Source organism: Penicillium mononematosum (genome assembly GCF_028829835.1).
Source record: "Penicillium mononematosum strain IBT 11891 chromosome Unknown utg000005l:1.0-9366267.0:1.0-9372171.0, whole genome shotgun sequence".
Classification (NCBI taxonomy): domain Eukaryota; kingdom Fungi; phylum Ascomycota; class Eurotiomycetes; order Eurotiales; family Aspergillaceae; genus Penicillium; species Penicillium mononematosum.
Window position 1 is genome coordinate 701,672 of NW_026643275.1, and position 11,947 is coordinate 713,618.

Consider the following 11,947-nt stretch of genomic DNA (forward strand, 5'->3'; position numbering starts at 1 on the left):
TTACCCTGTTGTTCCAATACTATTTACCATACGTAGCTTTCTTGGCTTGGAATAATGTTGATAAGTGCAGTCCATTTCTCCGGCATTAGGGAAAATAACTGGAGTATTGGAGAAATGCCTCGTCAATCTCAGGTGTTTTCTCACCGATGCGGCTCATTTCCGCATAGTTGAAGTTACCATTCATCCAGTCCTCAGATTCGGAAATCAATTGAGCGGAGGGCTGTTCATTCGAGCTTTCATTTCCGGCAGTGGCGGATATTGATGATTCCTCACTGGTAGACCTCGGAACAAGAGTGCTGGGTTGGAGTTTGAGATGAACGGTAATAGGGTCTACCATGGATGGCAGAGTTTGCCCTATCTTGGTAAGTAGCAGTGGAAGAAACCTTCGACGTCCTCCGGGAAGATCGTGAATGAGAGTAAAGAAATGCTTGAGATAATCCTGTGGGCCAAGCTTGAAGCCTGAAGAACGGAGCCCAGCCGCTGAGAGGCACGCCATAACATCAATCAAAGTGCACGCAACCTCAAATATTTTTTCGATCTACAATCTGTTAGAGTAGCTTAGGATTTTCATAGGGGCAAATCGTAAACCATACAAGACCAATTCCATGGGTTTCCATACTCTGCCTGGATAATTTCCATGTTGCGAAGCAAAGATCTTGAGCAATTAGGAGGGGGTAGCGAAAATCCATGCATTCATGAGTAGGCTTTGTCGAAAAGAAACCCAGCAGTGGTGGAAAGCTGCCATATCATAATACGCAGCCACTGCTGGGACACACGCAAGTCCGCCATAAGTATATCAGGCAGATCAAGGTCCGCCGGAACTGCACTTTGGATGAGCTCCTCAAGACGAACTAGCGACTCAACCGTGCACGTGGCATTCGTTCCATTCCACTGGCCCAGAAAACCTTCATCGAATGGGCGGTAGAGATTTACTAGACACCGAAAGCCAATGGCTGACGCATTTACAAGTGGGTCATCTTCCTGTTGAGTTGGAAGTGGACCATCCTCTAATTGGGGGCTTTCCGGAGTGACCTGCAGCGTAATTGGTCTATGCCGGCGGATCGCATGAGCTCTGTCTCTGTATTAGCAAATTACTAACGTATAGGTGAAGAAAATACCTCTCTGACACCACTAAGAGCCAAAACAACTTTCCTGCCAAGGAAGGGTCATCGTCATCCGTCTGGGCCGATGATGCTTGACTTTCCAGCGCGCTGGCTGTATAAAGCGTCGTGGATTCGCGAAGAAAATAATACGCATGCCGTTGGTTTCCGAGCCCAATATGACATCCATACAGGAGGAAAGCGATGATAATGCTTTGCCGTACAGGATCTGTGAATGGATCGATATGCTTTCGAGCTTCAGTGGCTTCCTCAATCAGGGAATTTCGGAACTCTTCAGTACAAAAGCCCTGAGAGAGTTCTAACGATGAATGCTCCACGGCAAATCCGGTTTGAGTGACCACAAAAGCGCAGAAGGCAGTGACTAAACAATACGCATGGAGGCTTGTATCGGCAAGGTCCACCTGTTTCTGAAAACTGCCAGGTTGCAAAACAGGCACTGTTCCTCTCATTCGCAAGAAGAAATATCCTGAGCAGGAATCGACAAGCTCCCGGCTCAAAAGACCCGGGGTTTTGGAGAACTGACATCTTCCCAAGGCTCGCAGTGACTGGGGCGTGGGTATATTGTCTCCAAGCGTGAGAGCTGCTGATGGCGGGGACATATTTGCATCCCGTACCAGCGCCTGCTCAATTTGGTTTGCTCTAAGTTCATTGAGAATGTTGGCTGTTTGTCCCTGTCGCCCCTTTTTCTGTCGCTGCGAAGTCGTCCGACAGACCAGGCCGGCAACTCGGCACTGCTCACAAGGTTTTGGGAAAATGCATTTGACCTTACGTCGGCGACATGCATCACATGCTTGCTTGACCGGTGGGTCTGGCATCTGGTAAGTCAAGTACAATTATACCGAGAGGAGCTAACAGAACGCAAAAAATCCGGGGTTGCGGGGGGAAGTCGGAGAGAAGCCGGGCGAAGAAATGGATTTTTGTGGCCTTGCTTTTCAGGCCTATACATCCAATGCAGGCCCCAATTTGTCTCCCTAAATCCAGTGTGGTCATTCAATTTGTGGTGGGAATTATATTTTTCTGACTTTGTATTTTCATAAAACGAGAGGAAATTCTAAAGACTTAGCCAAACCCCCTTGGGCGTCCCCTGATGGGCTACAAAATGCTGAGAAGCTACCGACATCAGGGAAGATTATGGCCAGCTATAAGAGGTGCTATGCAGAATAGTGTTCTCGAAAAGTAATATATCCCAAACAATTCGTAGGAATATATATCTCTATGGTATATATCTCACATATAAACACGCCCTTCGAAGGGCTTCAAGGTTTCCAGCGATGAATCCGAGTAGTTGGCCACAAGCAACTTCATGCCCGCAGTTTTGTCGGTTTGTGTAAAAGGCTGAGATTTATTGGTGAAGTTTAGAACGACCAATGCGCGTTTCTCGTCTCTCGACTTCACAAAGCAAAATGTCTCTTGATTCTCGTAGTCGAGCACTTGGAATGCACCGTGGATGAACAACTCCCGGTACTTTTTTCTCAGGCGCAGAACATCTTTCCAGAAAGACAAAACACTTGACGCATCACCCTGCTGCCTCTTTACATTGATCTCACTATAAAGATCATGAGCTCGCATCCATGGCTTCCCGGTAGTAAAACCAGCATGTTCTGAGTCATCCCACTGCATCGGCAGCCTGGAATGATCGCGAGCCAGAATTCGGAGACCATCCATGATGTTCTCTTTGCGAGTAGGATCGCCTCCATTCTCACTGTGTTGCTCTGCTTCTCGGTAATACCCTAATCCTTCAATGTCCTTGTATTCCTCAATAGGCCACTCGCGTGGTGCATTGATCATACCAATCTCCTGTCCCTGATAGATGAACAGAGTCCCAGTCATGGTAACCATCATCAGAGCAAGCATTTTGGCAGAGATTTCCCGGAATTCGGGTATGTCCGATCCAAACCGAGAGACAGAGCGTCCGTTATCATGATTCTCACAGAAAGCGGTGGTCCAGCCATCTGTTCCCTCAATGAAAGACTGCCACTTCTCCACGATGGATTTCATCTTTGTCAACTTCCACGGCGTAAAGATGTACTTCTCCTCCAGGCTGGGCCCCATGCCAATATGGCCAATATCCAAGTGAAAGACCATGCTCAGCTCCTTGGCTGATGCTCCCACGTATTCGAGGACGTTCTTGGGATCGGGCGTGTTAGCCAGTTCGCCTACGGTCATGACATCCCCGTACGGAGCAAATGCCTCGTCGTACATTTCACGTAGGAACTCGTGAATCCTGGGGCCGTTGCACCACATTCCGATGGCGGGCTGGATGTAACTTTTCGGGTCCGTGATGGGGGCGTCCGGGAAGTTTGTGTGTTTGCTGTACTTGTTCACTGTGTCCACTCGGAAACCGTCCACACCTTTGTCAAGCCAGAACCGAACCGCGCTGTTGTAGATAGCCTCACGTGTGGCCTTGTTGTCCCAGTTGAGATCGGGTTGTTCTTTGGCGTAGAGGTGTAGGTAGTACTCTTCCGTTTTCTCGTCCCACGTCCCTGCATAACAGCTTCGTTAGTTCAAAGAGATTGAATATTGTCAAGTATTTCAACGCACATGTGCTTCCTGCAAAATAGCCCCGATAATTACTCGGAGGCATCCGATTCCCTGCCTCATCATACCGAGGAGGGCGCCAGAAGTACCAATCGCGTTTGTCATTGTCCTTGCTACTCCGGCTTTCTTGGAACCAAGCATGCTGATCACTGGAGTGGTTGACAACAAGGTCTAGGATCAATTTCATGCCTCGCGAGTGACAAGCTTCCACAAGATTCTCAACGTCTTGTACGGTTCCATAAGCAGGAAGCACGTTCTCATAGTCGGAGACGTCATAGCCCATATCATGCATGGGTGAGTCGTACATCGGCGACAGCCACACGACATCAACCCCTAGCGACTGGAGGTAATCGACCTTTTTGACAACACCCGGGATATCGCCCCAGCCATCACCGTTAGAGTCATAGAAGGAAGCCGGGTACACCTTTAAACTCGAGCAGAGAAGATTAATTTTAGTCCCCGGAAATGCCTGAATGCTGTGTCAAACGAACCTGGTAGACGGTGGCTTCTTTCCACCAGTTATTGGTCCCCGTAGGAACGGCTGTATCCTGTGTCGCGTGTGGTGACATAGTGGCTTGACACCTCCATTTTCCATCCCGACACCCCTCTTATACCTTTTCATCATAACTCGGCCCCAATTCGGCGTGGGCAAACGCGGGGATAGCTTTAGGAGACCCCTGCATACCCGCCAAGCCTCCGGTGGGATGCTGCGTCTCCGACTAACGACCGACTTGCCGCCGATGGGCTCCTTTCCGCAACGATGATTCGCCACGGTTAGACCTCCACACTCCGGCTTCCCCAGTTTTCTCCAAATCTTCAGAAGCGAGTGACAGCCCATGTGCATTTCCCCCGGATCCGCGATGCGCGTGAACTAAACTATGCGTGTGTTTTTGTTTTGTGATCTTCATATAAATCACGCATCACCCCGTGGTTTATCAGCCTTGATAATGCTCGAAGTATCGGGATATTGTCAGCCTTCTATTCTGATTAGGCCTTGACAAAGAACCTCTTGTTCGAAACTTCTTGCTAAATAACAACGCGACTCTCCAATGGTCTTGATGGACGACGCATCCGCGAGGATGGACGACAAAGTCTCCCCCGTCCTTGCAGAAGGCAGACAAGGTGCCAGGAAGGAGCAGTCCATGACCCTCTGGCAGGCTTTGCGGTTATACCCAAAAGCCGTCGGCTGGTCAGTACTCCTTTCGTCTACTCTGATCATGGAAGGGTATGACCTCGCATTGCTGAGTTCAATGTACGCATCACCTGTGTTCAACCAAAAGTTCGGAGTACAGACTGCCTCGGGGAAATGGGCTGTTCCGGCATCCTGGCAATCCGGTCTCTCCAATGGTGCCCGCTGTGGTGAAGTCATTGGACTTTTGATCAATGGTTTGGTCTCCGAACGCTTGGGATATCGCAAGACCATGATCTATGCCTTAGCCACCATCACAGCAGTCATTTTTCTGTTTTTCTTCGCGGTCAATGTTCAGATGTTACTAGCCGCCGAGATTCTCGCCGGTGTCCCTTGGGGTATCTTCCAGACCTTGCCAGCCTCTTACGCCTCCGAGGTTTGTCCGGTAGTCCTGCGACCTTACCTAACAACTTTCATCAACATGTGCTGGGTATTCGGGCAGTTCGTCGCGATTGGCGTCAACCGCGGCTCCATTTCTCGCGATGATCAATGGGCCTGGCGCATTCCTTTCGGTGTGCAATGGGTCTGGCCAATCCCGATCATGATCGGCTGTCTCTTCGCACCTGAATCCCCTTGGTGGCATGTGCGTCAGGGAAATGTGCAGGGAGCTCGACGAGCATTGCAGCGGTTGACATCGTCTAACGACCCCAACTTTGACCCTGAAGAGACGATTGCTATGATTCAACACACCAACGAGTTGGAGAAATCGCTTTCTAGTGGGACTACATATTGGGATTGCTTCAAAGGAACAAATCTTCGCCGGACTGAGGTAGTTTGTATTGTCTGGTTAGTGCAGACCCTGTGTGGCCAGAACTTGATGGGTTATTTTGCCTACTTCTGTGTCCAAGCGGGCCTGCCCACCGTTGAATCTTTCAATTTGTCCTGGGGCAATACGGTCTTGGTGTTTTGGGTACAACAGGATCGTGGTTCCTGATGTCTTACGCGGGCCGACGAACTATCCATATCTCCGGTCTCGCCAGTCTTTTTGTTCTTCTGGTCATCACAGGCTCTCTATCTTTTGCGCCGGGAGACAATAACGCAGCCAAATGGGCAATCGGCGTGATGCTCATCATTTTCACGTTCTGCTATGACATCAGTGTCGGCCCTGTCACGTACTCTCTCGTCTCGGAACTATCCTCCACTCGTCTCAAAGCAAAGACTATCGTCCTTGCCCGGTGTCTATACAACATCAGCAACATTGTCGTCAACGTCCTAACCAACTACCAGCTCAACTCCACAGCCTGGAACTGGGGTGCTCGGTGTGCCTATTTCTGGGCTGGCACGTGTCTAGCCTCCCTGGTTTGGGCATTCTTCCGGCTTCCTGAGCCGAAGGGCCGCACATATGAGGAATTGGACTTGCTCTTTGAGCGCGGAGTTCCAGCTAGGAAATTCGCGACCACCGTCGTTGATCCGTATGAGGGAGAGGCGGCGGAGGTCCATGAGGCGCGTGTGGATAAGGATTGATATTTCGCCGATATATCCAGTTCCCTTGGTAACACCTTTCAATCCTCATTTCATCCACCTTTCTTCAGAAATATTCGCCTTTGCTCGTCCGTTCTCGGATAGGTATTTCTCAGAGACTAGCAGGCAGTATTCGCTTGTATATATTAGACGAGTAATAGCCGTTTGATCTGATCTTGAGATGCGACCTCAATAATATGGATTTCATCAAAAAGGGGCAAAACAGAGCCACAGAGTCGGAGCAGCGGCTTCCTTTGCTAGCAACAGTTTTCCCCGCAGCTTTCTATATCTAACATTAATAGATCTATCGCCCCAATATGCAACTGAATTGACTCATTATTTGCCAGTATTTATCTGTTGATATATCATAAACATATCATTTCACCCCTTCCGCTTCTATTCGGGGATTTATATAAGAAAAACGCCTAGAGGATCAATAACCAAAGAGAATAAAAATAAAACCAATAGATCTACCGTATTTAATCGCACACAGACAGGCTTAACGACCCGGCAGGGGCCCTCAAGGCAGTGAGGTCAAGAGTTGCGGCGGGCCGAACCGTCGAGCCTCAACTTTAAATCCCACCGCGAAATTTTCGCAACGTAACCCCACTTCCTGTGTGGTCATCAGCCTGCGTCTCCAGAAAGCAAGTGGACGAGAACACTATCTAATATCGAGAAAAAGATGGCGCCTATCAACCTTTCACACAGGCGGACGCACAATTTACTCTTGATCTCGAAACTCTTGAGCTTGCGTGACACTGCGTCGCCCCTCACACTTGTCTTGGATTCTTTGGAGCAACCGGCTACGCCACTCCTGAAAGAATACATAAGGCGTGCAAAGGTATGCGGACTTATAAAGCTGCCATAAGCGACACCTTCGTCGCGAGATACGGGAGTGGACGGCCATGCTAACTAGTTCGACAGCTGTCCAAAGTCCATGTCACGCTCATCGCTTTTGAAACCCTGAAGCAACCCGATGGAGTCGATGCCTTTGTATCAACGCGCCGCAAGAGCCCCGCCGACATAGTTAAAGAAGTGAGCGCGGTTTATCAGCCCGTTGCAGCTTCCAACCCCTCACGCAGTAAGCATTCTGCATTTACCGTGCTAGTGGACTCATACTTACTGCCTGTTAGGGCGTCTTATCCTCATTGATTCAATTAATCCTCTTCTGAACTCAAAAAGAGTTGACACTGGGTTCCACTTACCCTCCTTCCTTGGCTCGTTTATTGCTCCCTACGTCGCCATCGGCCAAGGTTGATGCGTCACTCGTGGTGACATATCATCAAGATATCCCCGAGCTTCCACAGCAAAGTCCCTACTCGCCAACACCTATCTCTGAACTGACATATCTTGCTACGAGCATTATCACACTCCATTCGTTCTCACACGTTCTAGCACAGAAGGCTGCTCGCGACCGCAGCCTGGCTCCTCCAGTCTTCGGGCTTGAGGAAGAGCAAGAAGGCGTTCTCCTTGGCCGATTGGACAGATTGGTCGGTACTGGCAAAGCCGAGGGAATTGTGATTGAGCTGGAGCACCGACGGAAGAGTGGTCGTGGTGTACTGGAATGGTACCTTCTCCCGCCTGCGTGGCGGTATTCGCCACAGCATCCGAAAGAGATTGTGACGTTGCTTGACGATAATGTTCTGTACAATCCTCCCATGGAGCAAGATCCAGGCGCTGGCGATGAGGAGCCGACGTCAACCTTTGAGCTGGGTCTCACCGACCGACAGAGGCGTGAAAGAGAAGGTGTTGTGTTGCCGTACTTCGACGCACAGCACAATGATGGCCCAGGCGAAGGAGGCCGAATTCTTTACGACATGGGAGAAGAAGACGATTTTGACGAAGAAGAGGATGAGATTTAGACATCGTCAAATACGATACATGTTCACATGCAATTCTCCGTATTCTAGAATATCGGCGGATTGTAACCCGCAATCACCGAGGTATTAACTATGCGTACATTCATACAGCGAGGCCTAAGAGCATGGCCACGGAGAGCAAGGAATCAGAAGAATCGCCAGAAAAGAAGGATGCAAATGACAAGCCCGACGCCAGCGAAAGGTCCGTACTGTGAGATGGTTAGCCACTCGCTCAGGGGAAATTTGGCGCAAAGTATGGACCTACCTGCTTCACCAACAATTCCCAGTTGATGCGTACAGCCGCCTTTCTGTACTTCTTGCTGTCCTCGCGCAGTCGCCCTGATAGTTCGCCCATCCGCTCTAAGCTATCGCCGCGATACAAGAGGTCCTCGATGTTCTTCGTCATCACCTTGGTGACATCACGGAGCTCATCGTTCAGCTTGTCGAGGTTTTGAGATGCACGACTGTCTTGGTACAGTTTCTTTGTGCGCTGAATAAATGTATCAAACTCGACAAAAGCATATGGGCGGGAGGTGGGTGAAAGATATTGTGAGGAGGAATAGGTAGTCGTGAATTCGGAGGCCAGATCAGCGAGGTAGGTGAACGCGAGTTTGCGGGGGTAGGACTTGTCGCAAATGCATAGAAAGCATATGTCATCCTTGACTGTGTAGCTGCAAGCCATGTGAGAAATTGTCCATTGATAATGTTTGTTGATGGGTGCGACTCACTGTAGATTGTATTGGCCAGACTCAATGCTGGCCTGGGGTGCGGAGTTGCGATTCAAGCGTCGAAATATCATTTTAGCCTGACCCTTAATCTCAGAGAGCTCCGATTCAGCCTACAAATATCGTAAGCTCACGATCAGTTTAAATAATCGTTATCACGTACCTGCTCGTCGTCGACCGAAGCTGCCAGCATAAGGCCTATTTCACATTGACATCAGCACCCTGCCATTCTCAACCTCCCAGAGAGTTTCTTACCATCGAGCCTTGCAATCTGCGTTGACCTAACCATCCTGAAAAAGTTGCTTTTTCGTTCAGAAGGACAGCACTTTCTCCTTTGTTTTGCCGTCAGAATGCCTCCGAGGAAGAGAGACACGAAGGCGGTGGCAAGGTCCCGTGCGGCAGAACCACGACGTTCGGGGTAAGCTCCGCATTTACTTTTTGCGCTCTTTTTCAACTGACGTTTTATAATAATGCCCTAGTCGTGCTGCTGCCAGTTCTGCCGATGTAGTAGAACAGTCGGGTCTCGCCATGTCGACCCCAAATTCTGAAGCGAGCTCACGAGCTAGGACCCCAAGAAGGCCTGCCGCTAGAGGGAAATGGAGCGAGGAGCAGCTATTGACGAGCGACAAGTCTGTCCTCATTGACCTTGATCTAGTGGTATGACTAAATTCTTCTCAAATGCAATGCCATGTTATCCAAGCTAACGATAGCCTCAAAACGTCTAGAAACTGCTGGCACGACCTGAAGCATGGAATTGCCTTGAGGAAAGCGATAAGCGCGAAATCCTCGCTCTACTTCCCCCAGATGTTCACCCGGAGGCACAAGCTACGTTAGATGACCCAGACGCAAAGATACAACCAATACCCGACTCTTTTATCCGCTATTCAAACAATTGGCGCGACGGCATTCGCCAGTTCCAGATCGACCTCCAAAACGGCCGCTACGATCCCGAATGGCTACGTCAGGCGCAGGAAGCCAGACAGCAGCGGGAAAACGGTGACTTTGACGACTTCAAAGAGCGCGAATATGAACAGTTCTGGGGACAGAAGCAGAAAGTTATCTGGAATGCACCTGCTGGAGAAAGTGCGCGTGTGAAGATGGGAACTCTTATCGATGAAGGTGTCATCCAGCTGGGCGACGTCTGGAAATTTTACTATGTTTACGGTAGAGGCCCCGGAAGGATTGTCATCGAAAAGGAAGTTAGGGTATGTATAGACCCGTCCGATCCGCATACAGCTTTGCCATTTGCTGACTGCTACAGGTCGTTGACCGTGATGGGGTGAAATTGACTTTTGCGATTCCACCTGGTGAACGGGTCTTCCTCCGCAGCAATTTCGACAAATCAGAGCCATTTTCGACACCAGAGAAGGGAAAGGGAGATGTGAAAGCCGACCTCGACACACAACCACAGCCAGTGACATCATCTTGTAATGATAAACAGTTGAAACACGAGGAACCTGAATCACAGGTCACTAACCAAACCTCTAATGGTGAGGAGGTCAGACTTGACACCGACCAAGCACCACACGAGACTCCTGCTTCTTCCAACGGCAAGGAAATCAAGCTCGACAATGGACGGACGCCACATGAGATCCCTGCATCTTCCACTGACGATATGAATATCGACACCGATACCGCCACACAGCCAGTCATTTCACATTCGAATGATGAAGAGAGCCAACAAGAAACCCCATTCAGCGTTGTTATTTTCAGCCCCGGTGGTACACGAAAGCAAAAACCCAAGCGTACAATCCCTGAGCCCGAACCTCAACCCCCAGTGAAACGCAAGCGAGGACGCCCACGTAAAAACCCTCCAAAGCAACCGGAACCGGAGCCGGCCAAGGAACCGGAGGTTCCCCAGGAAATAGAAGTGTCCCAAGGCGAGGAACAGAATACAGATGCTCCTCTTTCTTTCATGGAAATCGTGGCTGCAAAAATTGAAGAAAACGAAAACTGCAGAGCTGCAGCAGAATCCCCTCAACCAAAGTCTTCACAGCCACAATCCCCCTTTGTCGGTGCTTTCTTCTAGCCCTGAGCCCCCAGCTCCAGAGTTATCTACGTCAGTAGAGGGGCCATCCATTGCCGATACCAACGGCAATGATGGCAAAGTGGAATTATTGGAATCATCCATGGCTCAGTCAGATACACCTATGGACAGCAGCGTGGCACCAATCGAGGCTCCCGTTGAAGCCCCCACTGAGGTACCCGCTGAGGCACCCGTCGAGGCTGAGCAAGACGAAATCAATAAACCCCTAAGTACCGAAGAACAGAAAGATCCAATCCCAACTTCATCTCAAACCAATACCAGTGAGCCGGACGAGATTATTGTTCCCAATCTCTCCTCGCCACAAGCACTTGTCATGAAGATTCTACAAATCGATGGCCGCATGCCGAACGGCCGTACAGCAAATGCCTGGAAGGAAATTCGGTGCTACCGAAACAACCAGGACATGGGCAGTCTCTTTGATGTGCGAGAGGCTTGGTTTCTCCAGCATGGACGACAGAAGTAGCTGCCTTCCACTTCTAGCATGGAAAAAGTGAGAAACCAGACCATTTGATTTTTGCCTACACTACCCCTGATATCATCTGAAGATCAGGATAGCAAATGGTCCATACATGACCAAGGTAGCTAGCTTACAATGAACAAATGAATCCAAAGGTCTAGTAGTGACTTACATATAAAGCAAAATGTAGGAGTCTTACATGGGTGTAAAGGAACCCTATATAGGTTGCCCTTGCAAAGGGCTCGGAGTCATCACGTCCATGGTCTCTCTTTTTTTGTGGCAGCCAATCTGTGTATGCTTTGCAGTCCGTACTTTGCAAGGGACTATATCCATACTGGCAAAAGTCCGTGTGATTGTTACTGGGCAAAAGAAGTGCCACCCTTTCTAAAGCATTAATTTTGCGACACATGCCTGCTATATTCGTGGTTTGTCAAATTGCCCAGGCCAGGTAAACTAGATCCTATATGTAGGCTTATATCGAAACACGCATCGATTATTTCTGCGATCCTCAACCAAGATCCTCGTGACAGATTATATCCTGTCCATAATT

The 11,947-nt window shown here is 49.5% G+C and overlaps 6 protein-coding genes across 6 annotated transcripts; 3 read left to right on the top strand and 3 right to left on the bottom strand.

Moving 5' to 3' along the window:
• Positions 1-85: 85 nt before the first annotated feature.
• N7519_008394 (Zn(II)2Cys6 transcription factor) lies at positions 86-1,936 on the bottom strand (the record flags this gene model as incomplete). The annotated part of the gene is made up of 4 exons (XM_057295170.1): positions 86-538; positions 594-655; positions 777-1,072; positions 1,119-1,936. The coding sequence occupies 4 exons, from the start codon at positions 1,934-1,936 to the stop codon at positions 86-88; spliced, it is 1,629 nt and encodes a 542-aa protein (XP_057143052.1).
• A 412-nt stretch (positions 1,937-2,348) lies between these two features.
• N7519_008395 (alpha-glucosidase) lies at positions 2,349-4,228 on the bottom strand (the record flags this gene model as incomplete). The annotated part of the gene is made up of 3 exons (XM_057295171.1): positions 2,349-3,604; positions 3,663-4,083; positions 4,151-4,228. 3 exons carry the CDS (start codon positions 4,226-4,228, stop codon positions 2,349-2,351), a joined length of 1,755 nt encoding a protein of 584 aa, XP_057143053.1.
• Positions 4,229-4,708: 480 nt separating this feature from the next.
• N7519_008396 (putative MFS maltose permease) lies at positions 4,709-6,312 on the top strand (the record flags this gene model as incomplete). Its single annotated transcript, XM_057295172.1, has 2 exons — positions 4,709-5,774; positions 5,855-6,312. The coding sequence occupies 2 exons, from the start codon at positions 4,709-4,711 to the stop codon at positions 6,310-6,312; spliced, it is 1,524 nt and encodes a 507-aa protein (XP_057143054.1).
• A 679-nt stretch (positions 6,313-6,991) lies between these two features.
• On the top strand, positions 6,992-8,171 carry N7519_008397 (Elongator subunit IKI1; the record flags this gene model as incomplete). Its single annotated transcript, XM_057295173.1, has 3 exons — positions 6,992-7,150; positions 7,234-7,437; positions 7,494-8,171. 3 exons carry the CDS (start codon positions 6,992-6,994, stop codon positions 8,169-8,171), a joined length of 1,041 nt encoding a protein of 346 aa, XP_057143055.1.
• A 143-nt stretch (positions 8,172-8,314) lies between these two features.
• On the bottom strand, positions 8,315-9,182 carry N7519_008398 (SNAP receptor SEC22; the record flags this gene model as incomplete). Its single annotated transcript, XM_057295174.1, has 5 exons — positions 8,315-8,377; positions 8,434-8,839; positions 8,897-9,006; positions 9,057-9,091; positions 9,149-9,182. 5 exons carry the CDS (start codon positions 9,180-9,182, stop codon positions 8,315-8,317), a joined length of 648 nt encoding a protein of 215 aa, XP_057143056.1.
• A 61-nt stretch (positions 9,183-9,243) lies between these two features.
• Positions 9,244-11,403, top strand: N7519_008399 (uncharacterized protein; the record flags this gene model as incomplete). The annotated part of the gene is given in 5 exon segments (XM_057295175.1): positions 9,244-9,311; positions 9,373-9,550; positions 9,619-10,098; positions 10,155-10,879; positions 10,890-11,403. The coding sequence occupies 5 exon segments, from the start codon at positions 9,244-9,246 to the stop codon at positions 11,401-11,403; spliced, it is 1,965 nt and encodes a 654-aa protein (XP_057143057.1).
• Between the last annotated feature and the right edge of the window lie 544 nt (positions 11,404-11,947).